General features: G+C 53.8%; 4 protein-coding genes across 12 annotated transcripts in view; 1 reads left to right on the top strand and 3 right to left on the bottom strand.

Moving 5' to 3' along the window:
- KMT2A (lysine methyltransferase 2A) overlaps positions 1-1,225 on the bottom strand; it is a 47,248-nt gene extending 46,023 nt beyond the window's left edge. For all 5 annotated transcript variants that reach the window (XM_089537907.1, XM_089537903.1, XM_089537905.1 and 2 more), the window contains exon 1: positions 803-1,225. In XM_089537907.1, coding sequence (XP_089394033.1) covers positions 803-1,207 — 405 coding nt within the window. In that variant the 5' untranslated portion in view covers positions 1,208-1,225. The remainder of the gene's footprint in view (positions 1-802) is intronic.
- Positions 1,226-2,593: 1,368 nt separating this feature from the next.
- Positions 2,594-4,789, bottom strand: LOC149307059 (ATP synthase F(0) complex subunit g, mitochondrial-like). The gene is made up of 3 exons (XM_089538496.1): positions 4,414-4,789; positions 4,150-4,310; positions 2,594-2,764 (listed from the first exon to the last, which is right to left on the bottom strand). The coding sequence occupies exons 1-3, from the start codon at positions 4,475-4,477 to the stop codon at positions 2,666-2,668; spliced, it is 324 nt and encodes a 107-aa protein (XP_089394622.1). The 5' UTR covers positions 4,478-4,789; the 3' UTR covers positions 2,594-2,665.
- A 783-nt stretch (positions 4,790-5,572) lies between these two features.
- On the bottom strand, positions 5,573-16,906 carry LOC149307060 (ubiquitin conjugation factor E4 A). Its single transcript, XM_089537912.1, has 19 exons — positions 16,593-16,906; positions 16,303-16,485; positions 15,689-15,801; positions 15,003-15,155; positions 14,755-14,914; positions 14,438-14,640; positions 13,979-14,170; positions 13,446-13,779; positions 13,174-13,294; positions 12,377-12,684; positions 10,861-10,993; positions 10,015-10,202; positions 9,565-9,665; positions 9,352-9,465; positions 8,246-8,420; positions 7,984-8,164; positions 7,665-7,812; positions 6,974-7,131; positions 5,573-6,401 (listed from the first exon to the last, which is right to left on the bottom strand). The coding sequence occupies exons 1-19, from the start codon at positions 16,726-16,728 to the stop codon at positions 6,266-6,268; spliced, it is 3,237 nt and encodes a 1,078-aa protein (XP_089394038.1). The 5' UTR covers positions 16,729-16,906; the 3' UTR covers positions 5,573-6,265.
- Positions 16,907-18,996: 2,090 nt separating this feature from the next.
- On the top strand, positions 18,997-26,007 carry LOC149307061 (T-cell surface glycoprotein CD3 gamma chain-like). Of its 5 annotated transcripts, none has more exons than XM_089538471.1 (7): positions 18,997-19,305; positions 19,961-20,103; positions 20,765-20,797; positions 22,949-23,161; positions 23,581-23,712; positions 24,996-25,042; positions 25,286-26,007. In XM_089538471.1, the coding sequence occupies exons 2-7, from the start codon at positions 20,049-20,051 to the stop codon at positions 25,349-25,351; spliced, it is 546 nt and encodes a 181-aa protein (XP_089394597.1). In that variant the 5' UTR covers positions 18,997-19,305; positions 19,961-20,048; the 3' UTR covers positions 25,352-26,007. The 5 variants fall into 5 exon arrangements, with proteins under 5 accessions (XP_089394597.1, XP_089394598.1, XP_089394596.1 ...); XM_089538472.1 differs by having other exon boundaries at positions 19,973-20,103; XM_089538468.1 differs by lacking the exon at positions 18,997-19,305 and having other exon boundaries at positions 19,696-20,103.
- Positions 26,008-26,263: the final 256 nt, after the last annotated feature.

The following is a 26,263-nucleotide window of genomic DNA, read 5'->3' on the forward strand; positions in this document are numbered from 1 at the left end:
CAGGGCTATCATATCCCCTCTTAACCTTCTCTTCTCCAGGCTAAACATCCCCAGCTCTCTAAGTCTCTCCTCACAGGGCTTCATGGTTTCCAGACCCTAATTAATTAATTAAGGATGAGCGCTCCATGGGACAGATACAGCCAGGGCAGGCAGGGGGAAAGAAGAGAGAGGGGGCCAGGGCCAGCTGCCTGGGCTGCAGCACTTGAGTCCCCTTCCATACCCTGGGCCTCCCTTTGCATTCGGAGCCCTGGGCCAAGGGAAGCTCCCCTGAGTCACAAAGGCTGTCCTGGGCTCCTCCAGAGAGGCGCCTCTAGACCCACAGCTGGGCCTGGCCTCAGAGGCGCCCCTTGGGCTCCAGGGGAGCAGCAGCAGCAGGAGGAGGAGGGCTGAGGGGTCCGCGGGGCTCCTTCATTTCAGGTCCTGGTATATCCCCCCTCCTCCAGGAGAGGCCAAAGGGGTTCCCTGGACCAGGGCTGGCCTTCCTCCAAGGACAGGCGGCCAAGGAGGAGGAGGGTCTCAGCCCTTGGAAGGAACGGGGGTCCTGCCTGCCTGGCTGCCTTCGCTATCCTTATGGCAGCCCGCCTTCCTTTGGGACCAGTGCGGGGGTCTAGGGCTGTAGGGAGGGAGGCCTGGCTGTGGCCCTGTCTCTTCCAGGGAGGGAGGGGTCCCTGTCTTTCCTCGGGGGGCGTGGCTGCCTCTGCCGCTGAGTGGGGCGCCGCCTCCCTCCCTCCTTCCTCTCCTCGTGAACGCGCACGGGCACACCCCCTCCCTCCTTCAAAGGGGGGGGGTTGCTCTTGCTTGCCTCTCCTCCTCCTCCGCCTGGCTCTGCCCCGCATGCTGCCCGGAACCGGCGCAGGTTGATGCCGATGGCGGCCGAGACCTGGAGCGCCGCGTCGAAGCCCGGAGCCACCGCCGAGGAAGGGGGCGGGAACGGAGACACCGGAGGAGGAGGAGGGGAGGGCGAGGATGAAGAGGAGGAGGAGGAGGCCCCTCCCGTCCCGCCTCCGCCGCTTCCCGCCGCCGCCTTCGCTCCCTCCGCGGGGCCTCCTCCGCCTCGTCCTCCGCCTCGTCCTCCTCCTCCGGCGGCGGGGTCCGGTCTGGGGCTGCGGAGGGCGGGGACCCGTATCCGGCAGCCTCCGAGGCCTCGCCGCCCAGAGCCTCCGCTGCCGGGCCTCGCCGGGAAGCGCCACCGACCGCTGTGCGCCATCTTTCCTGTGAGGCGAAGAGCCAGCGCGCGGGGACGGAGAAAGGCGCCCCGGAACCTGAATTGCGCGCGCCCAGGCCCTAGGGCCGCTGCAGACACACGCCGCGTATACAGGTTCCGGGGGCCCCGCGCACCGAAGCCCCGCGCCCCGCATGCGCGGCCCGGCCCGGCCCCCTGCATAACCCAGGCGCTTATACAGGCTCCCGGGCCACCGCGCTCCGCCCACCAGCAGCAGAAGGGAAGCAAGGCAGCCCCCTGGCATCGCCCCCTCGTGCCCACCTCCCGACAGACCACAGGACCCTGTGGCCCCTACGGACACTGGGCAGGGCTGCCTTCCAAGGAGCATCCCAGGGGCAGGGGCCCGGGCTGCCTCCCTCCCTCCGTGGCTCTGGCACTGCCAGCCACGGTTCTTCTGCCAGGGATGGTTCTGGCTAGGGCCCTGAATGCGCCCTGCCTCCCTTTGAGCAACAAAGAAGGGGCAGCTCAGGGGTCTACCTCAGCACTGGCAGCGAGAGTCCACAACTAGGCAAAGCTGGGGAAGAGGGCATTTCTAAGGAGCCTGAAGAGCAAGGACCTCGCCTGGTAGCCCTTCCTGGGGCACCGTGGGAAGTGGCCGTGGATGCTGCTGGAGAGAGCGAGGGTCCCCAGTGCCAGGGTTTTTCCTGCCATGCCCCTGGGCCATGGCTTCCTCCTAAGGGCAGGTGGCCGGCAGCCCCAGTGCAGCCCCCTCCCCAGGCTCTCCTCCCAGCCCCACCTGAGGCCTCCTCCTCCTCTGCTGCTTCAGAAACATTGCGGCCAAAGCATGCCTCTCTCTAGGGCAGCGCCAGCAATGCTTACTCACCTTTTGCACAATGGGGACTTTGACTTCACGTTTGTTCAGTGGCATTTTCCCCAGGTTAAAACCCTCCTCAAATCAGTGTGTCCCACTGTGGAGATGCACTGCTACTAGTGATACTTCTAGTGAAGTGGGGCATCCTGGCCTTAGAGCCTGGGAAGACGTTAAAGCCACATGTATCTGCAGACTTCCACAGGAACAGGATGCTGAGGCAGTGCTGACATTGGGGGCCATGTTAATGGCCCAGGTCCTGGCCTAATATTTATTTAGGCGCCAGCACAAAGGCACTCCTGAAGGCACTTCCCTTTGTCACATGGGTCTCTTTCAAGGGTTTGTGGAGAGAGCCAAAAAAGTGCATGGTTAGTGGGAGAAGAAGAGCAGCTCTTCTCAGCCTTCAAGTCACCATTAAAACACTTTTTAAAAACCTGTTTCTCTTAATCTTGTAAGCTGCCTTCTGCCCCAGCTCTGGAGGGAAAGCTGAGATATTTTAAAAGCATAAACATTTCTTTTAAAAAAATAACCAGTTGGGCATTACTAACAGACACTACCACAAGTTCCATCTCATTGTGATATTTAATAGTATTAAGACACCACTAGGACGTGAAAGACAAAAACTACAATCTTTTTTAGATGTCATATCCAACCAGTCCACGTTTGCCAATGATCTCGCCAATGTAAAACCACATCAGCACCTCGGTAGCCACCAAACTGTTCCTGAGAGCTTCCTAAAAGAAAAGAGAAAACAACAGGAAACAGTTGCAAGGTTTCACTGAAGCCCCAAACTGAGATTGTTTGTGCAGACATAAGATTGAGAGTTCCTGCATTGCAGAATGGGGTTGGACTAGATGGTCCTTGTGGTGTCTTCCAACCCTACGATTTGTTGATTCTAAAACGCAAACAATACCCCCAAAAGCCTGGTCTGCGGTGGTAAACCAAGTGTTGTTGTGGCATATTCAAGTTGCCACGCAACATTTATCACCCAAGCTCCTCTGCAGGAGTGGCGAAAAGAGCAGGCCTTTGCACACCTGCGGCACACATTCGGTCCTTAAACTCTTTTTCTGCAGCCGTCACAAGTGTCCCAGGGGAAAACGATTAAACAAAAGCCGTCCTTGTGGTCAGCCAGAATTCAGGCCAGCCACTAAAGAGCGCATTGACTCATGTAATCAATGGCCGCAATTCAAGCAGGAAGCCTTCTGTTCATGGGGAAACCTTGATTTTTCAGCACAGTGGAATCGGGTATGATATTCTGCTGCCTTAATTCAAATGGAAGCCCTTCTCTGGCTGCTGAAATGCTGGCTCTCTGAACATTTTGAAGCCTTGGTCCTGACGCTTCTTCTGCCACTCCTACTGCCCACGTGCCTTTTAAAATGTTCATAACATTCCCCAAACTGATTTAAAATGTAAAATTATTTGAAAATGGACTAAAATTATTCTATGAATTCAAAGGTATAGCTGTGTTAGTCTGTGGAATCAGTACATAGAGATATCTTTTTGCAGCACCTTTGAGACTCGCTGAAAGACATTGGCAGCATGAGATTTCCTAGACTTCAATCTACTTCCTCAGATGCATTTAGATATAATAATAATAATAATAATATGTAGAGAGATCTTGTAGCCCCTTTGAGACTCACTGGAAGAAACTGGCAGCAGGAGGTTTCATAAGACTGAAGTCTATTTCCTGAAAGGCTTTTGGTGGAGTGGCAGCTGTCCCTGGCTTCTGCTCCACCAAATGCATCTGAGGAAAGAGGCATAAGCCTAGAAAAGCGCATGCTGCCAAGTCATTTCTTTCTGAGAGCCTCAACGGTGCTGTAAGATCTCTATAGATACTAAAACTACTTCATAGCTGCTTAAAACGGCATGGAAAGCCACAAGGAGGCTTCCTCCATTCATTCCTAGGTGTATTTTTGAATACGTTTGGCCAGTTTTTGACGGACGGCCGCAGCCTCCAGCCAACAGACCAGCTGCAGAAGCGGCCCACACTGCTGCTCCGACCCTTGAGAGGGACTGCCCCTGCAGCACCCCTCCATGAAGTTCTGGAGCACCAGGCCTTCGAGGGCTGGAGGCGGGGGAGCGGCCTGCCGAGGGGCTTCTGGGCGGGAAGGGCGCTTGCCTTGACGGTGGTCTGGGCCAGGCGCCCGGACTGGAAGCTCTTGACCAGGGCCTTCATGCTGTCGATGGCCTGCGGGATTTCTGCTGGCGTCGGCGGGGCCAGCTCGACCCTCGCGTAGCGCCAGAAGGTGGCCAGCCGGGGCCTCGAGTAAGACACGGCCGCTGCGGAAGAAGGGAGGGAGGGTGAGCATGAAGGCGCCGCCCTTCGCCCCCGACCGCTGCCCTCAGGAAACCCGCCGCCGGCACCCTCCCTCCTCTCTCTCACCGGAGACGAGCAGCGGTCCCCGCGTGGTGACGGCCTTGGCCAGCTTCTGCGCGGCCTGCGCCATCACCGGAGCCCGAGAGCAGCAAGAAGACAGAAGCCGAAGAAGGGCGAGAGAGAGCCGTCGGGCGAGCGCGCAGCCTGTCTCTCGAGGGGCCGGGGGCGGGGCTTCGCCAAGGGCCCTCAAGGTCGCGCGCAAGGACCCCTCGCGGCCGCCCCTCAGATGCCCGACAAACGCACCGCTCTCCCGCCCGCACCGCTGGGCCGCCGGAGGAAGGGCAGGAGGCCGCTCCGCGGCCTGAGGGCGCGAGGGCCGGATCGCCCCGTGGAGCCCTTCTTCGTCCGCTGGAAGTGCTCCCTCCTTGGCAGGCACTCGAAGGGGCAGCCCAGCCGCCTCAGCTGCGCATGCGCCCTTTGTAGGCCGCGTCACTCGTGCGCAGGCGCAGAAGGCGAGGGCCGAAGCCTCCTTTCTGGAGATGTTCGCTGCTCCCTGCGCCGCTATGAGCCTCTCGGCCGTGTCCACATCCAAAACCGAACTGTCAGGCGATTGTTGCTTCTCCTTTATCTCGATGGAAGGCCGGAAGAGGAGGAAGGGAAGAGCCCCGGCGGTGGCTGCAGCAACAGGGGCAGCCTCTGAGTCCAAGGGAGAGGGGAATAGGGCAGAGGGCCCTTTGGGGCCAAGCAGAGGCTGCGCATGCGCTGTACCCCAAAGGGAAGGCACTGCCTCCAAGGAAGGAAGAGCCGCGGCAGCAGCAGGACCAGCCTCTGTCTCTGGGGCAGAAGGCCCTTTGGGGCCCAAGGAGGCTGCAGCTGCCTTGGACCCCAAAGGGGTCTCCATAGCCTCCTGCTGGACAATAGGAGAGGGTGCAGGGCCCCTATTCGCCCACCTCCCACCATCAGGGCCAGCCCCACTGGCCATAAAGCCCCTCGGGGAAGCCACCCCTGCAGCCCCTGATGGCACCACTGCCAGGGCTACAGTCCCACAGCTGTGGGGCAGAGGAGACCCTGATGGGAAGCAAACGGCAGAGGCAGCACAAGGGCTAGTGAGGGCAACCCTTGAGCTGAAGGTGAGCACTGAGGAGGCAGGGAGCCTCTGGTGGCCCAAAGCAAGGGGACCAGGGGAGCTTGGCTGGTCAGTGGGTGGAAAGAACCATTCCTCAAGGAACAGGAACACCTGATGCTTTTATTGATCTACAACAGATGCCGCACTATATACACACACTGCATACAGACTGACATGCAACAGGCACAGTGGAACCGTAGGCAGGGCATGGAGGGTGCCTCACGCTGCTCACTCTGCTGCCCAGGAGGCCTTCAGGCCTCAGCCGAGGCTGCTACTAGCAAGAGCAGGCACCTCTGAGGACAGTGGGCTGCTAGGGGCAGAGAAGGCTTGGCCACCCATTCTTTCAAGCCCTGGGGGTGCGGGGCAGCTCAGCCATGTTTCTTATTCTTTCTTTCTTTCTTTCTTTCTTTCTTTCTTTCTTTCATGCTGCTCCTGGGCAGCCCCCAGTGCACCTGCAGATGTCCACTAGCATCGTTCGGGTGGATCTGCATAAAGACAGGCCTGCCCAGTGGAGGGAACAGAGCTCCTGCCTCCACCTTGGAAGAAAAGGGGTTTCTGTACAAAAGCGGCAGCATCAACCGAAGGGAAACCAACCTGGGAGGGATATTAGGAAGGACCACTGCCATGGAAACAGGACACTAGGCAAACCAAATAGGCAAGGGAGCAGTTGGAGGTTTGTGGCAAAGTCCTTGGGGCAAGAAACCAAAGAGAAGGGCAGAGATGCCCAAGAATGACCCCCACCTGCCAATGCTCCATGGCAGTCGCTAGAGAGAACAGGGCAGCTTGGCCAGGTCACAAAATCCCTCCTGACTGTTCCTTCTCCTTTTTCCGCTCTGCAAGCCATTGCTGAATGCGCTCCTTCAGTTCTGTATTGGGTCTGATCTGGTCCATGGTGAGGGGGCTCCGGTTGAAAGGGTCAGTCTGGTCACTGCAAGGACAGAGAAGGAAGATGAGTCACAGAGAACAGAGCTCAAGAAGCAAAAGAGGCTGCAGCAAAGGCACACCTGCCCCTGAGAGCTGGATGCCTGGGCTAAGCCAAATGCTACTCAGGCCAGAGCAGGACCAGCAATGCTATTGTCCTCCAGATGTTGAACTGCAATGCCCAGCAGGCTTATGCTGGCTAGGGGGCTAATAAGACTTCCACAACATCTGGAGGGCTACTCAGTTCCCCACCCGGCCTATACTCACCTTGCAATGACTGGGGCTGGCCACAGCTCTAGACATTTGCCAGCTGCTCCAAGAGAGCTGAAAGCACATGCTGTCTGTCTTACATGAAGCCATCAATTTCAGCAATAAAAATGGCATATGCCAAGGAGGATTTGGGAGCATGATGCTGATTGGGAAGAAGCCTGGGGGAAACCAGAGCGCCTGCACTCCCAGCATCTTTGGCCTGGGATGTGTGTCTGGATTTAACACAAGCTCCCTCTTCTTTAGAAGGGTGAGCAGTGGCAGCATCATGTTCCACTTGAATCCTGCCCCACTCCCATTCCTCTGGAATACCTCAAGAGGTGCCGGGCAATGGTCGACCGATCCACAGTGACCCGAGAGGATGGCAGCAGCACTGGGTCCATCATCAGAGTGCTCATAATGGGATCAAGGAACTCATCACAGGCATCCGCATAGGTCTCCTCTTCCTGCTGTTGGTGGTCTGCAAGGGACTAGAGAAGCCAGACCCACCACTGGTGAGCAGAGGGCCCACATTCCCCTAAACCTGCTTGCCAAGAAAAATGACGGGCCAGGTGTGAGCTGGATCAGCCCAAGAAACACAGCCAGGCAAGGGGTTCTGGGAGGCTGACACACTCCTGCATGGGCCTCTGAATTGCCCTGCTTCCCAAGCATAGCCTTGGGTCCCAAGCAAGGTTGTAGCAGCTCACTTGGGCTTGGCTGATCTCCAGGAAGAAATGAGGAGTCTCGCTTCAGTTCTCAGAATGTGGCCTTGCTCCCACCACACCCAGTCCTGTTGACTTGCCTTTGTGGCTTCTCATTGAATGTGAGCCCAGAGTTTGAAAAATCCCCTCTCAGGGGCTAAAGGCAGAGCCCCCTCCCCAAAGCAGCACAAAATACAAACAACTGCAGGTGGGGAACCTACAGACTCCCCTTTATAGCAGGGCTCTGGGACAGAAGCAGTGGGTAAGCAACTGTAAGTGGGTGGATTGGGGAGAAAGGAGCGCCAGCCCTTCCACTGTCTCACCTTGATCCGCTCTGCCAGGTTGCTGAACGCTACAATCATGTTACCAGGCTTGTTGATTTTCTTCAGGACCCGAACTGTCTGAGCAAAGAGAGTTGGGGAATAAGACCGCCCATCCTTGGGCACTGTGGCACAGAAGTTCTCCTCATCACTGAAACAGAGAAGTGGCCCAGAAAGGTTATGCCAGTAACACCTGCAAGCACACAGTCATGGCCACCTCCCCTCAGAAGACAGAGTCACTCCCTGCCTTTGACCACTGAAGCTTGCTCTTTTTCTTTCACCAATCCACCCCTTTGGTCTCTAGCTCCCTGCAATGACATACCCCAGATTTAAGTAAATAGTGCAGATATCAGAAACCAGCTGCTGTGGCTTGAAGTCAAACTCGCTGAAATCCTTGACCTTTAAGGCTCCCATTTTAGGGCCCACCAGATGCTGTAGGAAGTAGTTGAGCATGGAGATGATGCGCTCAGCCAGGAAGGGGTGCACAAAGAGGGACCTGATCTCTGCAACAGAAAGCAAGTCTCTGAGGTAGTCTGACTCTCCCTCATCCACCCTACCTCCAGCTGGAGAAAAGTCCATCTCACCTGAGGTCAGGAAGGCCAGGGTTCCAATGGTCTCGTTGGACATAATGTTGTGGAAGCGAGCCAGCTGCCCATACATCTGCAGGCTGGCTTCCTTCTCACGCCGCACCTCGGGGGACAGGTTGTCCCATTCACCCTGGTCCTTCTCAATTTGCTGGATCTTGATCTTGCTCAAGTACTGCAGAGAGATTCAGAGCAAAGAAAAGAGGGGTGGGGACAAGAGGATGCTGAGTGGCCTTCTGGCCCCTCCAGAGAGGCTTGCTTCTCTCTTGAAAAGAGGAATGGTAGAAGTACAGAGCTGGAAGAGACCATCTAGTCCAACCTCAATGCAGGAATACAGAATCAAACTCTCTGACAGATGGTCACCCAGCCTGTTTAAAAACCTCCAAGGAAGAGAAGCAGCCTTCCCTTCCTTGGAGGGTGACCAGTGGCAACACAGTCAACCTTGTTGCCGGAACCCTGCTCTCCACACTGGCTCCTTGCTCGGCCATGACACCCAATGGGCAACCTTGGGCAAGTCAAACTCTCTCGGAGGAAGGCAATCTTGCCAAGAAAATCCCTTAGGGTCATCCTAAATCGGAAATGACTTGAAAGCACGCCACAAGAACAAGTGCACAGGACCCCTGCTGATGATTCACAGCTTACTCATTAGAAAGAAAGGAGACTCCAAGTGGCAGAGAAGGAACATGGACAAATGGTAATGAGCCAGCAACTGGGCAGTGGAGGTATGCCAAAGGCATTTGTTCCTGTAGATTCTGGCTAGAGGGGGATTGGGGGTGCATGGACTGAAGCTCACAAACCAGGTCAGCAAAGCCACAGTAGGGAGAATGGAACGTTTCCACACAACAACTTTTCAGAGAGGCTTGCCTCAGCTGTACAAGGGGTGTTTTTCTATCTCCTGACAGATCAAAAATGATAGCCAACATTTTCAGGAAAGATATCTCTCTCTCATTCACTCTCTCAGACACAGAAAGAGTAAGTGTGTGTGTGTGTGTGTCAAGGGAACCAGACATAGCAAGTCCTTCTCCACTGCTACAAGCAAGTCTGCTACAAGGCTGTGAGACTGTGCTCCCTTTGTCATCCCCCTCCAGCAATCATTGTTTTTTTACCTGTATGGCCTCATCAAGCAAGAAAATGGCATCATTCATAAGCAGGTTAAGGAAACGCAAGAAGAGTGGGGGATTCATTGCTTCCAGGTTCTCTGAGGCATAGTCTGCAAGAGCCTGCAAAATTGAAGAGGAAAAAGGGGAGATACGATGTGAAGTAGCTATTTCCTCAAGGGTGCCCTGGCCCAGTGGATCCCAAAACCTCCCCTGACTTACCTTGATACTTTCCCGGTAAGAATCGGTATCCCACATATACCTGAGGATGGGATACATAGGCCTGCGGTAGTTAAACTTCTGCTCAAACTGGTGGGGATCTCCTGAGCAAGGGAAAAAAGAAAGCCTGAGCTAAAATGAATGCTAAGACCCAGGAACACCAGGAGGTCCTTGCATATGAGGGGAATTGGCTCTTTCTGTCACTTCACAGTTTACAGCAAAATGGTCAGGGTGTGCCCCCCCCCCTCAGACCACTGAAGACAAAGGGAGAGAAGGCACACGTGCCCAAATCAAAGGAAGGGTCTCGGAGGCCCCCCTGCCCACAGTGTTACCAAGAATGCAAGCCCAGAGCTTCAAGGTCAGCAGTGCAGAAGCAGGATGGCTCTGGGGAACAGCCTCTCCAGAGCCCACCAGCATGACAAGGAGAGGGCAGCTTCCTCCTCCCCATCTTACCTGTGAACTCAATGTCCACAAAGACCTTGATGAGAGCCTCAGCCAGGTAGGCAGCATGTGGGTAGGAGCAGAAGACCCTTTTGCGGTGGAAGACACTGGAGACGAGGGGGCTCTGCCCCTGGTCCAGGTGGGGCATGACGGCCTCCAGCACTTCAGCTAGTTTTGCACGCAAGTGGGGGTTCTTCATCCTGCAAATGAGGAGGTGGCTTGAGAAGGGGCTTATGGGGAACCCGTTATCCATGCATTTCCTTGCCTGAAATTCTGCTAATTGTGCCTCTTCAGAGTTGCCCCTGAACACTGTTCAGAGGCCACTGCTGGGGCAGAACTCACAGGCTGCTAAGACATATGCCCCTGAACTTGGCAGGGGCTGCCACTGCTGCCAGAGAAGAATTTATTCCCTCTGAAGACTCAAAGAAGCTGAGTATGGAAGATGGGAAAGCTATCCTCATGCCAAGGATTTGATGCCCCTTGTGTCCACACACCCAAATTCAGTGCTGCAGAGCCCCAGCATCCAGGTGCAGCAGACCTGGCTAGATAATACTTCTGAAACAGTTGCTGGGGCAGAGGAATAGCTTTCAAATGCAGAGCTGATCAGCAGCAGGCAAAGCTGCTGACACTGATCTGGGCTTCAAGGATACCTGCCAGAAGTAGCCAAATCATAAGCTGGGCCAAAGATAACTCGTTCTCTCTGAGCCTCAGGTTTCCCTGCCTCCCTGCCTTGACAACCTGTTGGGCCTGTTAGAAGCCACCTCTCTCCTGCTCACCCACCCTTCCAGGAGACCAGCCAGATTGCACACATCAGGACTCACCAGCCCTGGGAGGGTACGTGGCTAGAGAGGCCTTTACCTGTCTACGTCTCCAGTGAAAACAGTCACAAAATAAAGGACGTGCTCCAGGGATTCAGCCGAGGTCTCCAGGAGGTCATCAGCAAAGCGACGGAGGAAAATGAAGAAGTCGCCCAAGTTGTCGGCAAAGAATTCTGCAGACACAAGGCCCCAAATGAGTCCTCCGGGCCACAGAAAACACCCTCTGCTCTTGGCCCACATTTGCAGGGAAACAAAGCGACAGGGTTTGCCAACATCAAATTGTGGGGGAAAGACACACACGCAACACAGAGATAGGGATATAGTTTTACATACAAGGCAGACCCAAGGTATGTCTTCATTTCTCCAGATTTTTAAGTCTAGCTAGCCCTTAAGAATATAGCAAATAGCAAATCCTGTCCCCATAAGCATACAAAGGCAGCCCATCCAGCTCGAATGACAGGGAAGAGGTTCCCAAAGGAGATCTTGGGAATCTGCAGAGCAAAGTGCCTCATGCAGATCTCCAAACAGCACAGTGGCCTTTTGAAACACCCACAAGCACCTGGGTCTCTAGCATGCACCCAGTGAGCTTCCAGCATCATATTTCTCTGAATGAGGGCCAGCACCTCCCTGCCTGAATGTCTCTTGTCCTCCAGTGTTCTAGAAGGATAAGCTTTCCTTCCATATCTTGACTGCACAAAAGCACACACAATGCAGGAATATGCAACCAAGACAAAAATAAACCAAAACTGACTCTAATTATTCCAGCCATTCTTCCTAGAATATTGGGGGTTGCTTTAGAGCACAGGCGGGGAGCTGCATGGCGGGGCAAGGACCCACTTTTCCCCTTCAACTCCTCGACAGGCTGCACACTCCCTAGCTAACCCAAATACTTTTGCTTATAGTGCCTCCCAAAATGGTCACCAGAAGTGATATCACATTTCTTCCCATTGCCATTTTGAGAGGGACTCCAGTGGAAAACAAATACTTGAGAGAGTTCTGGAGAGGCTGGGTGAGTAGGGGTGTTTTCATAGGTTTCTAGGGTTTTATGTGCATTTTTCTGGCAAAAGTTGCCCCAAATCATGCTGATTTTCTTTTACTTTTTTTAAAGGAGAGGGGCTGCAAGGGTGAGGTCCAGGGGCCACACTCTGCCCTCTCTGCCTTAGAGAAAACCTCCAGTCCATCGTCACTTCCACTACTTCATCACCTGCCCCTGCATGTTTACAGGTGTGTCTTTAAGCTCATCCAGATCAGAGGAGCTCTAACACCACAGAGGGAGGAGGTTATAATAAAGTCGCCAGCCCCAATCCAGAGAGAATGCTGGTGACTAATGGTCATCATTAGGGCCTTTGCCACTCCACTCTGGCATTATCTGGGCACATTCAATCTTGAAGAGAATCAGAGCAGAAAGTTACCACTCGCCAACTGTGCTTAGCTGCCAGTAAATGGTTGGGCAGAGCAAACGCTCACATCCTTGTAATCCATGGGAAACCCAATATTTTTGGAGGGGAAGTCCCTCCCCCAGCAGCAACCCACTGGCTACACAAAATGCCAGTCACCTGGGACATAGGCCAGCGCACTCTGCTTCACGTCTGGCAGAGGAAAGGTCACGTCCAGCAGCTCTGTCCCATGGTTTCCGATGGCCATCTGGACCAGGAGAACGGCCATAGACACCTGCAAGTGGAGGCAGTTCTGCAGCATCTGAGGCTCTGTCATGGCCGTTTTGGTGGAGAGATAGATGGTCATGAGGCGCTCAAACTGTTCCCGAAGGTTGTCTGCTGAGGGGCTGGAGCTCTGCTGAGCCTCTCTCCAGGCCACCTGCAGCCGGTGAAGGCTTTGGTTGAGTTTGATCATCTGGTCATGCAACCTGAACAGGCAACAAAAAAAGGCAAGTAAGCCAGAGGAACACAGCAGACCACAGCAGTGGGTACCGATAGGCCACAGGCAGGGAGAAACCAAGGCCAGAGATAAGAGGCAGCCCAGGTCCTGGCCCATTTCTCTTGCAGCCAGACCACACAGAGCCTTCGGAAAGATGTTTTGACTTGAGGGATGCATTAAGAGATGCTTTAAGAATAGAGGAACGCTCCTGTTCCATTTTGATCCCAAACATTTGTGTCCTGTCCACTCTTTTACTTGGGATGCTTTTATGCTAGGGAGGGCCACTTGACCATAAAGATGACAGGCTGAGCCTGTGAAGAGATGGCTGTAGGATACCTCAGTTTTCCAAGGCTGACAACAAAGCATGGCCACTTCACTCCTCCAGAAGCCAAGCAAACTACACTATCTGTTGCTACAGACAAGATCATCCTATGGCCTTTGTCAGTCCCACCTACAAACGAGCCTCTGGAGATGGTACCTGTGAAATCCTAAGTGAAGAGTATACTGTGTGAGCACCAGGTTCTCTGTCACCAGATTGTAGCTGGAGGTGAACTCCGGTTCTGTCGTGGCCGGGATTAGGCTGGTTTCCTTCTCCAAACCTTGAAGAAGTTAAAAGGAAATGCTTCTCTACCAGCTCTCACAAGCAGCATCCACCAGCAGCATGCCAGAGGGACTGGCACCACACGCAGTCTGCCTTGGCCCCCCCTCGACCCCTGGGCTCCTGCACTCGGCTGAGAGAAGGATGCTCACCTTTGATGTGCACATTCTTGCTCTTCTGCTCCTCCTCATTTAGCTCCTTCAGAGCGCAGTAGGTGGGGTCAAAAGTCAGAAGTCGGGGAGATCTGGGCTTACAGAAGGGCTGGCAGAGCCTGAGGAGGGCGGCACCCAGGTTCAGGAAGAAGGCATCTGAGGCATACATCTGGAAGAAGATCTCTGGCATCTGATTAGCCCAGATCTTGGTGCGGCCTGCGTTGGCATGGAGGCAGTTCCCAAGCCAGGACAGGATCCGGTGTTTGGTCTGGGGTGACAGTTGCAGCAGATTCTTCAGCATTTGGTAAATCTTCTCATGGAACTCAGCCATGAACTGTTATCAAGAGAAGGCAGTCTTAATGTGTGTGTTTAGGTTTATACGTTCTCCCTACAGTTCAAACAATGTAACCTGGGGTCTTCCTTATACACAGAGTGGGCTCTGTGAGTAAATTATGGCCAATGCTACCTCCCACATTTTCAGTGTCTCTGGGCCTTACTATTCTGAAGCAAGGGCAGATTATATGAAGACTAACCTGGTGGATATTGGATTCTTGGACCTTGATCTCCTGAGGGCTGGATCGAGAGGGGTTCAGGAAGTATCCATGGTTCTCCACCACTCCAGGAGTCTTCAGCAAGCACGAGATATTCAGGAGGGCTCCCAGAAGGGTCTTCTGGTAAAGCAGCCCATTGGCCAGGTCCTTTGGCTGGATGTACTCCACAAACACCTGAAAAAAAATAGAAGGTTAGGGTTAGTCTTCTCCTTCCCTTCCCCAGAATACTAGAGCCACCCTTTGAACAAAGTACATTGGAGCCATAGCCCAGTTTATTATGAAAATGCCCTCTTTGTGAACAGCACCCTGTCAGAAAAACTGCAGAGAGATCAAGGGACTGATCGTCCGCTCAGAGAACAAGGGATTAATCCTCTGGAGATGACTGGGACCAGTTACTTGGATGATCCCTGGCCTAGTGAGAAAGAGTTGTCAGGTGCTCACCATAGCAATATCTTTCTGCCTAGTGAAGTACAGGAGCATGTCCAGGTAGGAGTACAGCAAAATCTGGCAAAGGTGAAGCTCCCGTATTCGTCCCAGGAGAATGTCAAAGACAGGCACCATCACCTCCTCAAAGGTCCGCACTTCCTCATCTGCAGTGATGACATTGATGACCTCCTCCAAGAACTCTGTTACATCTTCAAAGTCTGCAAGGAGAAAGTGGGAGGACAAGATTTGTTTTAAGAACAACCTCTCCAAAGGGCCCTCAGTAGTTGCTGCACATTTTCCCCCATAGGCCTGGTTCCGCCTTTGCAACTTACAAGCTCCTCTCAGGGACTCCAGCATCAAGTCCACTAACTGTTCATAGATGTTCTGGTTGACATAAATCTCTGGAGTGAGGAAGACTGTGCAGGTGTTGGACACAGTCAGGTTCCGGCAGCGCACTGCAAAGGGCAGCAGGTTCTCAGGCACTTTGGTGATCTAGAAGGACACAGTAAGGTCTGTGATCTCTGGGCTGCTCTGTTCAGGCCAGCAGGCTACCTGGTTGGGAAATGGAGGCCTAACTCACCTCCTCTTTGGCCCTCTGGAAGCAGGCAAAGAGGTAGCGAAGGATGTGCTTCTCTCCTGCATCTCTCTCAGCCGAGAGATTCTGGATGCCAGCAGAGGTCATATGGATTAGATGATTTCCAGGTTCTGGAAGCAGCAATCGGGTGAAGAGAGCCTGGAAAGTCAAAACAATCCCAAGTATAAATGCCCAGTGTGCCAGCTTCCTCGAACCTACTATGATTAAATGTGAGGCCCAATGTTGTGCCATCCATAGGAGCTTTCTTTTGCCTGCAATTGAGACTCAAACTCCTACAAGTGAACCCCTGTGGCCAAAGCCAGAGCCTCTGCCCACTTAACCCACAGCAACCTGATTATCATGGGCTGCAAGCAGAGAAGGACTGGTGGGACCAAGAAGTGCTACAGGTGTATGCCTGATTTTAGGGGAAAGTCCCATGAAACAAGGGAAGTGGTTCTAGAAAGCAAGCCAAGCAAACACTGCAGAAAGGGAAGGGCAGGCAACCAGGCAGACATCCTCTCGTCACAGTGATCCTGGGCCAGGGACACCCTTTGTGGCCACAAACAGAGAGCAGCTTCACCTGGGAGTCAGAGCAGCCTCTTCCCCTTCCTCCATCCAGCCTCAGGGGCACCCTGCCAGGCCTCTCCCCGTGAATGAGTGTGTGTATGCGGGTGCACAAGCATCACAGCTACCTGTTCCACGTTCTCCATGTCCAGCCAGTCCTGGTCCTCCAAGTCGGCTGCCATTTCCTCCAAGTACACGCACCGCGCAGGGATTCCATTGCCGCTTTTCAGGTTGGGGTCACCTGCGAGTTGGGAATCACCAAAACAATGCAGCCTGTGAATCCTCAAGCACCAGGCAGCGCACGTCATGCACCCTCATGGAGCCATTGCTCCTCTCCCTCAGTCATGCCACTTGCAGACTCGAGCCAAGAAAAGAGGGCCAAGCTGAGCTTGACTGAGTGAGAGCGGCATCCCACAAGAGACACAGCTATGGCACACCGAGGAGGGAGCAGGGCAGGGCTTTTGGAGGCTTTTCTTGGCCCCGGCTTCAATGATTTCTGCGCACAAATGCCACAGCGGCGGCAGCCCTCCTCCTTTTCTCAGCCTGCAGCAAGAAATGCCTAATGGTTCCAGGCAGCCAGCCAGCCCTCAGGAGAGGTGCTTGTGTGGCGCTTCTAGCCTGGGCCCCTCTTGGCCAAAGTGGCAAGCACGCCAGCCAGCCAGACTGCCAGCCCTCCTGGGCATTCTTCCGTCCGCTGGTCCCGCACCCTGACCCCTGGACCCCCCCCCCCCCCCCCGCTCACTGTTGTCGAGGGTGAGGAGGAAAATCCTCTGGATCATGTGGTTGATGTTGAGCTGCTCACAGAGCTCCTGCTGGGAGCGGAAGGAGCGGCTGATCTCGGCCACGGAGTAGTCGCACTCGTCCAGGCTCTCGGAGACGCTGTTGTCCGAGTCATCCTGGCTGCCCGACGCGGCTTCCTCGGCTGCTGCTGGGACGGGGGCAGGCGGTCAGGGGCCGGGAGGAAGACAGGGACCGAGGCCCCTGGTCCTCCAAGGGCTCCGCTCCGCTCCCTTCCCTTCCCTTCCCTCTCACCGGAGGCCTGAGGGGGCTGCCGCTGCCTCTGCTGGATCTCTGCGAAGTGCTTGGCGTCGGCCACGGAGCTGAAGAGGGCCGCGAAGGGGTTCCTGGAGATGCTGCTGCCGCTGTTATTGTTCTCGCGGTCCGTCATGGCCCCGCCGTGGCCCCAGAGCCATCGGGGGCCGGGAGCGAGGACCGGGCAAGCCGCCTCCTCCTTCTCTGGCGGGGCAGAGGGAGCCTTCTCGTCGCCTTCTTCCTCCTTGTCGGCGGCCGCTTCGGACTCACTTCCCAGGCAGTCAACCTGGTAACGCGTGACGTAGTTAGATGACGCCCCGCGTCATCGGAAGGCGCCGGAAAGGGGCGGGAGCGACGGACAAGAGGAGAAGCCATTTTGTGCTCGCGGGGTTGTGCGCATGCGCCGGCTCCTTGCGCCGTTTCAGAACTAGCCACGCGTGCGCAGACGCAAGCTTCGGCAGCTGGGCGATATTGGCCTCCCAGAAGTGCCCCCGTCCCGCCGTGACCCCGCTGCCTGCCTGCGGGATTCTGGGAGCCGCCTGGGCTTGGCGCTTCTCTTTGCATTCTCTTGGCTTGTTAGGGTTTCTTATGTGTTTCGCTTTGACGGTCTCCTCCTCTCCAGTGGTTCAAGGTGACCACTCACAATCAAATAAAGTGTACGCCGACGTTAACACAGAGACACCCCCTGAGTGCCTGCTTTCAGCCAGAAGGCGATGGAGGGGCCTAGGCTGGCCCAATAGCCCCAAAGGAGGACAAGGGCATGGCCAAAGCAAAGCTGAAAACAGGCACAGAGATGCGATTCACTGCTTCCTAGCCACCATGCTCAGAATGGAGGACCTTTTGGAATCCCAGAAGGATGGAATGCAGGATGCGACTCTGGTCACCTGCACAAAGCAGAGTGGAGGCTGGCATGGACACACACTTCTCCCTGGTTGGCCCCTGGAACTGCCTGCCACAAGACCATGGAGGAGAAGGCACACCGTTTGCCTGCCCTTCCATGGACACAGGCAGCTTCTGAGCTTCCTATGGGGTCCCAGTGGGAAACGGTGTGGAGTCTCCAGCAGAGCCTCCCCTGGGTCTGATGCCAGTCTTCCTGGGCACCTGGGGACCAGAGAGGGCCTTGGCCATCTGTGGCACCTGGTCAGTGGCCAGGTTTTAGAGCATGGGGAGAGCATGGTGCGTCCTCTGTCCAGAGCAGTCTGGTAATGCTTCAAGAGGAAACAGAAGGAAGACACAAGGGGCATGTTAAATGCCCTTTCTGGGCAAACTGCTCTGCTCCCATCTGAAGGGCAGCTTTTAACTGGTAATACTCTTGTTTAAGCCTAATATTCTCTTTCCTTGTTCCAGCTAATTCTCTTTCCAGATGACCCTGCAGGTGTTATTTCTGGGAGAGCTCAGAACCAAAAGCAAACTGGTCCCATTTCCTTGCCCTGATGTAGAATCCAAAATGTTCTTCCTTGTGAGACATTCACAGAAGGGGCTACAGTCGGTCCTCCTTATACACGGATTTAAGCATACGTGCATGGCAAATCCGGGGATTTTGTCCCCAATGGCGGCGCGCGTGCACGCGCACCGCCATTGGGGACAACTTCCCTCCCTCCCCTCTCTTCCCCCCAACTCTTTCCTTCCCTCCCTCCCTCCCTCCCTCCTTACTTACCTTTTCTCCCCGGTGCCGCGTCGCTGCTGCCGCCGCCTCAGCCAGAGCCAGGGGGAAGGCCGGGTGGGGGTTTTGGAGTCCAAGAAGCCTCCAGCCTGCCACCCGGCCCTTCTGTGGTGGTGGCGGCGGCGGCAGCGGAGCACCAGTGCCAGAGGCCTCTTCGGCCCCCACTCTGCCGCCGCCGCCGCCGCCGCCAGCACCTCTGTGCAAGGGCCGGGTGGTGGGCTGGAGACCTCTTGGTCTTCAGTCCGCCACTCGGCCCCTGCATCAAGGTGCATGCGCCAGCGGCGGAGAGGGGGCTGAAGAGGCCCCAGGCCCTCGGCCTCCTCCTCTCCATGGTGCCGCCACCGCTGCCAGGAGAAAGGCCTGGTGCTGTTCCTGGAGGACTCCAGGAGCAGCACCAGGCCTTTCCCCTGGCTGTAGCCGTGGAGGAAAGGCCTCTGGCGCTGGAGGACCAGCGCCAGAGGCCTCCTCTCCATCGCCACGGCTGACGGGGGAAAGGCCGGGCACTGCTCCTGGAGGCCTCCAGGAACAGCACCCGGCCTTTCTCCTGGCTGTAGCTGCGGAATTTCTCCTGGCTGTAGCCGCGGAGGGAAGGCCTCTGGCGCTGGAGGACCAGCGCCAGAGGCCTCCTCTCCGTCGCCACGGCTGACAGGGGAAAGGCCGGGCACTGCTCCTGGAGGCCTCCAGGAGCAGCACCCGGCCTTTCTCCTGGCAGCGGTGGTGGCGCCACGGAGAGGAGGAGGAGGCCGAGCGCCTGGAGCCTCTTCGGCCCCCTCTCCGCCGCCGGCGCCTGCACCTCGATGCAGGGGCCGAGTGGCGGACTGGAGACCAAGAGGCCTCCAGCCCACCACCCGGCCCTTGCACAGAGGTGCTGGCGGCGGCAGCGGCGGAGTGGGGGCCGAAGAGGCCTCTGGTGCTGGTGCTCCGCAGAAGGGCTGGGTGGCAGGCTGGAGGCTTCTTGGCCTCCAAAACCCCCACCCGGCCTTCCCCCCGGCTCCGGTTGAGGTGGCGGTGGCGGCGGCGGCAGCAGCGACACGGCACCGGGGAGAAAAGGTAAGGAGGGAGGGAGGGAGGGAGGGAGGGAGGGAGGGAGGGAGGGAAGGAAAGAGTTGGGGGGAGGAGAGGGGAGGGAGGGAAGTTGTCCCCAATGGCGGCACGCGTGCACGCTCACCGCCATTGGGGACAACAGGACTTGAGCATACGTGGATTTTGGTATACGCGGGGGGGTCCAGAACGGATCCCCCGCGTATACCAAGGACGCACTGTACTAGGGGTGAGATGAAAGATAGTGGACATGTCTGCTAACCTGACACTTTCTCCTACTTTGCCACCAATTCTTTCTGTGTGGGTTTGGGAAAGTTTCTTGCCAAATGCAGAGTGAAACAGATTCTGACTCCTCCTTTGGTTCGGCTGCGCAGAAGGGAGAAGGGCCAAAGTCAGCCCTGCAGCACAGAGGTCTCTTGGCCATTCTCTGTTTTCCACTCCTTTTTTCAGAAAGGGAGCTGTTAAGGGTGATTCAGCTGCATTTCTCAGAAAAGAGGCTGCCTTGCACCTCTTGACATTTTCTGCTCACCTAAGGCCTTGCACTGCGAGAGGAAGGGGAGGCATCCGCCGCGGGCTTCCTGTGCCAAGGGACCACAGAGACGTTTCTTGTTGCTTTTATGCACAGCAAGCAGCCAAGGCAACGTTCAGATCTATCCTCATCCAGGTTGTTTTGCAGACTGGGAAATTGTCCTTTGGTGCTTAACGAGGTAGCCAGGGCATCCAAGTGTGCAACTCTGAAGAGCGACTCAAAGATGGGAAGAGGATGGTCTCTCTGGCCTGCGGCTGTCCTTGGGCTGTTCTTCACAGGTAGGGCTCAGAGGTCACCAGCAGAGTGTCAAGGACTGAAGGCCATGTGATCAATGCCTGGTCTCAGCATGGGAGTGAAAGGGAAATCAGGGCCTCTCATGGGGAGGAGGGCAGAGAAAGGTAGCCAGACCATTGCTTTGAGGGGCTGGTTGCCAGGGCTTGCTTTCCCACTGAGCATTTGCCTTCCCTCATGCATTAGACTTCAAAGAACCTGCACATCTTGGTGCCAGGTCAAGCACTTGAAACGAATGTCTCTGCCATTATTGTCGTGCGTGTGTGTGTGTCTTCAAGTTGCCTGTCAACTTAGGACAAGCCCATGCATTTCAAAGTGTTTTCTTGGGCAGGGAATCCTTGGAGGTGGTTTTGCTGGTTCCTTCCTCTGAAATATAGCCAACAACACCTGGTATTTGTTGGCAGTCTTCCATCCAAGGACTAACCAGGGCTGATTTTGCTTAGCTTCCATGATCTGATGGGATCTGGTGCCTTTAGAGTATTTAGAGCCTTTTGTACTCCATCCTGAAATAGCAGGTGTTATCAGTTACACACATGAATGTTTACTGAAGTGTTCAGTCAGGGCTAAACCCTGCCTCTTTCCCCCAGTCCCAGGTGCAAGAAGCTTGGCCCATGTTTCTTAAGGTGTAACTATCCCTCTTCTTCTCAGGCATCTTCACTGGGAATCCTGAATCTGGACAAGGTACATTGCATTCTAATTTCTCTGGGGAGGGAAGGCTGAGCAACTTGGTGTGATCCACAAGCATGTTGCAGATGTGCCCCCAATCCATTAATTAGCAACCTGGCAAGGCCAGCAGGGCCAGTAGCAGCAGCACCAGAGGTCTAGGAGATGCAAGCATCACCTCCAGGGCCAAAATGAAAGGTCTCACACAGATACATAAAACGCACAGCCAGGAGCTGTTCCCTCACTGTCAGACAAAGCATGCACCTGGCTGAGCATATGGCATCTGGTAACCCTGACTACAGGTAAATGATGGAAGAGTGGAAATAAGAGAGAGAAAGGCTCCCAACCTGCCAGGACACCCTCTACAAAGTAGAGAACCTGTGTTGGTGGGGTGACTGAATCTCTGGGAGGGGGGACCATTTCCTTGGGAGACCATTTGTGCTTTTCACTCAAGGGATTTCTAGGTGGAGCAGGGAGAAGGCAAGTCCTACCTGAAGCCCTGGAGTGATATAGCTGCCAGCCAGCACAGGTAGGAAAGGGGGCCCTTGCTAGAGCAAATGGCTCAGGAGAGGCAGCTTCCTCTGCGCCTCCACTTCTTGGGCTTGGCATTTCTATTGAGACATTCTTGGTTTGTTTGGGTTTTTTGCTTGCTTATAAAATCGGAGAGTTGGAAGAAACCACAAGAGTCATCCAATCCAACCCCTGCCGTGCAGGAACTCTGAATCAATGCATCCCCTTCCTTGGATGTCTTTAAACAGAGGCTGGATGGCCATCTGTCATGGATGCTTTGATTGAGAGTTCCTGCATGGCAGAAGGGGGTGGGAATGGATCAGGGCCCTTTTTGGGGTCTCTTCCAACTCTATGCTTCTAGTCCTTATTGTCAGGAAGTTCCTCCTAATGTTGAGGTGGAATCTCTTTTCCTGCAGTTTGCATCCATTGTTCCAGGCCCTGTTCTCTGGAGCAGCAAAAAACAAGCTTGTTTGTTTTGTTTTTACTATTCCCCTCTTCCATCCATCAGTTCAAAGTGACTCACAATTAAAATAAAATTTATACAATTAAGACACTGAATAGAAGCATAAAAGATCATTCAAAACACCATTTAAAATGATACCTATGGAAGTAAACTCAGACCCATTTGTAATAGGATTCTTAAAAGCCTGGACCTCTCTCACTAAGTCCACTGGCTTGACAGAGCAGAGAAAACAACAGGACCCAGAAGGCTGAGAATCCAGATTTCTTTAATGCCGACAAAAGTCCTCAGTGGAAATCAAGTTCCAAAAAACTAAGGCCCCAAAGCAAAGAAAATGGCTGTTCATGTAGGTAATTTCAACAATGAGGTCCCTAACAATGTATTCTATTGGCTGGTTCAAAGTGCAAACGTACAAATCTTTCTTTCAATCAGGACACAGAATTCTGAATAATTTAAAATACATTTTTGACTCATTTGGAATATTCCATCACTCTTTATCACTTATGTGTTATTTCCTTTATTCAAGGATGTTGTTCCTAATTGTTTTGGCTTTCAAAGCAAGCTAGATGCCTTTGATGCTTGCAAATTTGTTCTCTAAACATTTTACTGCATATCCTGTTCAGCATTTTCTCTCTTACACACACAACCTTGACCCCAGAAAGCTCATTTCTATATCCACGGTGCAACCATTTCTATAAATCTATAGTGGGAATATTAATATTAAAAATCCATCTATCTCACATGCACCCAGTTAAAAGCCTATGGATCAGGCAAGATCCAGGTGGTCCAGTTTCCAGGACTGCTGGGAAAAGTGTGCCTGGTCCATGGGCCCCAGGGGACACGCAGTCTTTTGCCCCCATGGGGAAATGGGACATTCTTGTGCCCAGCTGCTGATGCCCCCATAGCTGCCCAGAACCCACCGAGAGGCCTCCATGCCTGATTAGCCCAAAGGGCCAGGGATACGGGGTTCAGCTTCTTATGTTGCTTGGGAGGGGGCTGGTAGCCCTTCTCTGGCACAGGCTTGTGCAAAGGCTTCCACCACATTGGAGGCCATGTTTCCCTCAGTGATCATAAGGACAGATATCCTCCTGCCTCCTGTTCCTGAGAGATGTGTCCTTGTCAGAGGAGGGCTGGACGATGAGTGGGCCGGTTCCCTCTGCCTTTCTCATCCCAGCCCCCTCCCCATGTTCCTCTTTCAGAGTTAGCCATCATCGTGAAGCCTAAAGGAACAAACATCACATTGGAGTGTAAAGGAGGGAGCAGTGAAATCAAGTGGAAGAAAGATGGGAATCCTTTAAACAACATGGGAAAGAAGCTGGCCTTGGGGTCTGCCATGGATGACCCAAGAGGCTTCTACCAGTGCCATGAAAAAGACCCCAAAAGGAATGCCTCCCTGCAGGTCTTCTTCCGGAGTGCGTGAGCCTTCTTCCCCCTCTCCCTGCCCTCAGAGATGCATCTGGAGGGCTTCACCCCAGGCCTGGGTTGGCGGCGGGCCCCTTGGCCCTTCTGGTGTCAGCCTGGGCCTGTACTGGCCACCGATGGGGAGGGACATAATCTTGCCAGCTACGTCTAGCAGGGTGAGTGGGCCTTGGAGCTTCAGCCACAGCCTGCACCCCACTTTCTGAGGTAGGATGGGGCCAGGTGGGGGCGCATCCACTTGCATCCACAGACCCAGAGCTGCAGTAAAGGGATGGGCAGTTTTCACAGGCTCAGGGGCACCCTCTGCTCTGAGGGGCTCTGACATTCAGGCCAGACCTGGGTGTGCTGCTGGGCAAGTGAGGTGGGGGGGGGGGATGCTGCCTTCTCAGCACTCTCCCCTCTCATCCTGCAGTGTGCCAGAACTGTGTCCACCTAAACCTCCCCACCATCTTGGGAATCCTCCTGGCCAGCCTTGTGGCCACCCTGTTCTTGGCTTTCCCCGTGTACTGCATTGCTGTAGAGGAGCCAAGCCGGCGGTCTCAAGGTGAGAGAGAGGTGGGCACTTTCTGGGGGCAGGAGGCCTTCCTCCTCCTCCATGGTGCTAGTGTTGCAGCCGTCAGACCCCTGGGCAGGAGAAGGGCTGCTTTGTCTGGTCGCAGGAGGGCTGGAATGTAGAGGGTGTGAGATACAGATTTTTTTTCTAAGTACCAAAGTACCACAACAAATTAATCAGAACAAAACAAGTGAAGCAGCAATTTCCAATTTATTAATTACAATCTTGCAAGAAGGGGTGTCTCAGGCAAGAGGCACACCGTCTGAGCTTTTGCACAGTATTTATAAGACATTTTCTGTTACAATATTTCTATCTCATTTTTTTATGGGCCAGATCTAGACATGTGATCAATTTTAAGACCACCTTTTCATGTATGTAAAAACTCCACCCATAACATATCTCATCATACATCTCATGACCATTTAAATTAGTCATTATAGATTCATAGGGGTGTTTTAATATTCATCACCCCCCATTACGTATGCGCAAAAGGGGATATCTCTTGACTTTTAGTAACCCCACCAAAAAAAATAGTGTTCTTGACATTTAATGAGGATGGAGCTCTCTTATCAGTTGGCTCCAAAAACTGTTTTGCCTCCTCCTTTGCAAAGTTGTCCTTGACTTCCAGGTGCAGTCTTACTTATTTATTTATTTAAACAGAACACTTAGCCATTTTGATAATCTTAACAGAGACAAAAAATACTATTTAAAATAACCAAGTCCAGCATATTTTATAAGTGTATCTTATTTATTATCAAACATATAACCCCCTTTATTCTTATAAAACAATATATTTAATATTTAATAAATAACAGTGTTATAAAAAGCTTATCTAAAAACTCTTTCTTTTACTAACTTATATATTTTTATAAAATTCCCTTTCAGTTAAAGGGCCTCAGCTGAGCTTTACTCAATCCTATTAGAATAGATATATTGATTATAATAATATACGTGTATATATGTGGTTCCATGTATATGTAATCTAATTATAGCATACGATTATTTCTTTCTACGCTAGTCATATGTTTCTAACTCTTATTAAATCTTATGTGTTTGATTCAAATCCATTTCTCTCAGAGGGCACCCGTCCTCCCTCCTCCATGGGGCCCCCAAAGAGATACCCTCCCACACCTTACAACATGGGCACACTCTCCTCCTTTTTCTCCCTGGCTCCAGAGCGGTGTCTCCCCCTTGGCTGACCCAGCCATTCAGCCTGTTTCCCAGGATCTAAGGTTTCCTCTTTTCGTTTTGTTCTTTCTCTGTTTTTGGCACAGTGGCTTCCGATAAGCAGAACCTGTTGGCCAACGAACAGCTCTATCAGGTGAGTGCTTCACCTCCCTCCCCACCTCCCTCCCCACCTCCCTGCCATGTGGGGTGGCCTGGACTTTCCCCCAGGAATCCTTGGTTTTGCCCAGCTCTTCAGCCCCAGGCAGCCTGCAGATTGCTTGGCTCAGCACCTCTTCTCTCAGCTGCCTCCTCCGCTACCTGCTCCAAGCCTTTGTGCCTCAAGCAGGTGAAGGAGAACAGGCCCGGGATCTAAAGGCAGGCCTCTCTTTCCCACCAGCCTCTTGGAGAACGCAACAATGGGCAATACAGCCATGTTGGGGTTGGCAAGACACGCCACCGGTGAAAATGGGGTGAAGGAGGGAAGAGGCCAGTCTGCTCCTGGCATTCCTGACTGTCTCTTCAGCTTGCTTGAACTGATGGATGACAGCTCCTGCTTCAGCGACCAAGACCTCCAGATGGAAAATGGCTTCAGGCAGTAGAGGAGGGTGCAAAGATAGTTTGATTCTTGCTGTGCAATTGTTTCTTAAGGTGACCAGGACAACCCCCTTTTCCCTCTCATACTGGCGGAAGGGTAGACCTGCTCAGGATTTTAATCAGGCCTAACCCTAAAAAAGATCAGTGAGTAGGATTGTGGGGTGAGGGTCTGTTTCTTTGCTAAACTAAATAGCCAATACAGGAGACAAGGGGAGGGGTATCCTCTCTGAGCATGTTAAAAGAAAATCCAGGTCCTGCCTACAGCTGAATAGGGCCAGGTTATGCTGCAGGACAGGACTGAGAATCCTGAGTCTGGTTCTTGGAGAAGTCCTTGCTTTAGATGCCTAAATTTAGGAGCAGAAGATGAAGGAGACTTTTGGCATTTTTGTTATTGTTGTTGTGTGCCTTCAAGTTGTTTTCGATTTATGGTGACCCTAAGGCTGTCTTCTCACAATTAAAGTCTCTTGCATGTCACCCCCATCGGCTTTGCAGTTTACGTCTCCCTCAATAAAGGTATTGCTTGTTTTATTAAAACCTTGCATTCTTGGATGGTCTGTAGCCAAAAGGACCTCGAGTGGAAGCATGACCCCAAAATCTGAGGGCTACTTTGGCACAATCAGAAGGTGGTGCAGCTGCACAGTGGAGAAGAGGGGAACTGCGCAATGGGCGCCATTTATGCCATGACGTGTGCACTGTTTGTGTCTTCCTCAACATGCAGCTGCACTTGTGCTCCAACCGCATCCTGTGGAACAATGAAAGGACTGGGGGGGGGAGGAGATGT

Source organism: Sceloporus occidentalis, unplaced genomic scaffold (genome assembly GCF_023333645.1).
Source record: "Sceloporus occidentalis isolate IW3139 unplaced genomic scaffold, rSceOcc1.0.p SCAF_9, whole genome shotgun sequence".
In the NCBI taxonomy this organism is placed as follows: domain Eukaryota; kingdom Metazoa; phylum Chordata; class Lepidosauria; order Squamata; family Phrynosomatidae; genus Sceloporus; species Sceloporus occidentalis.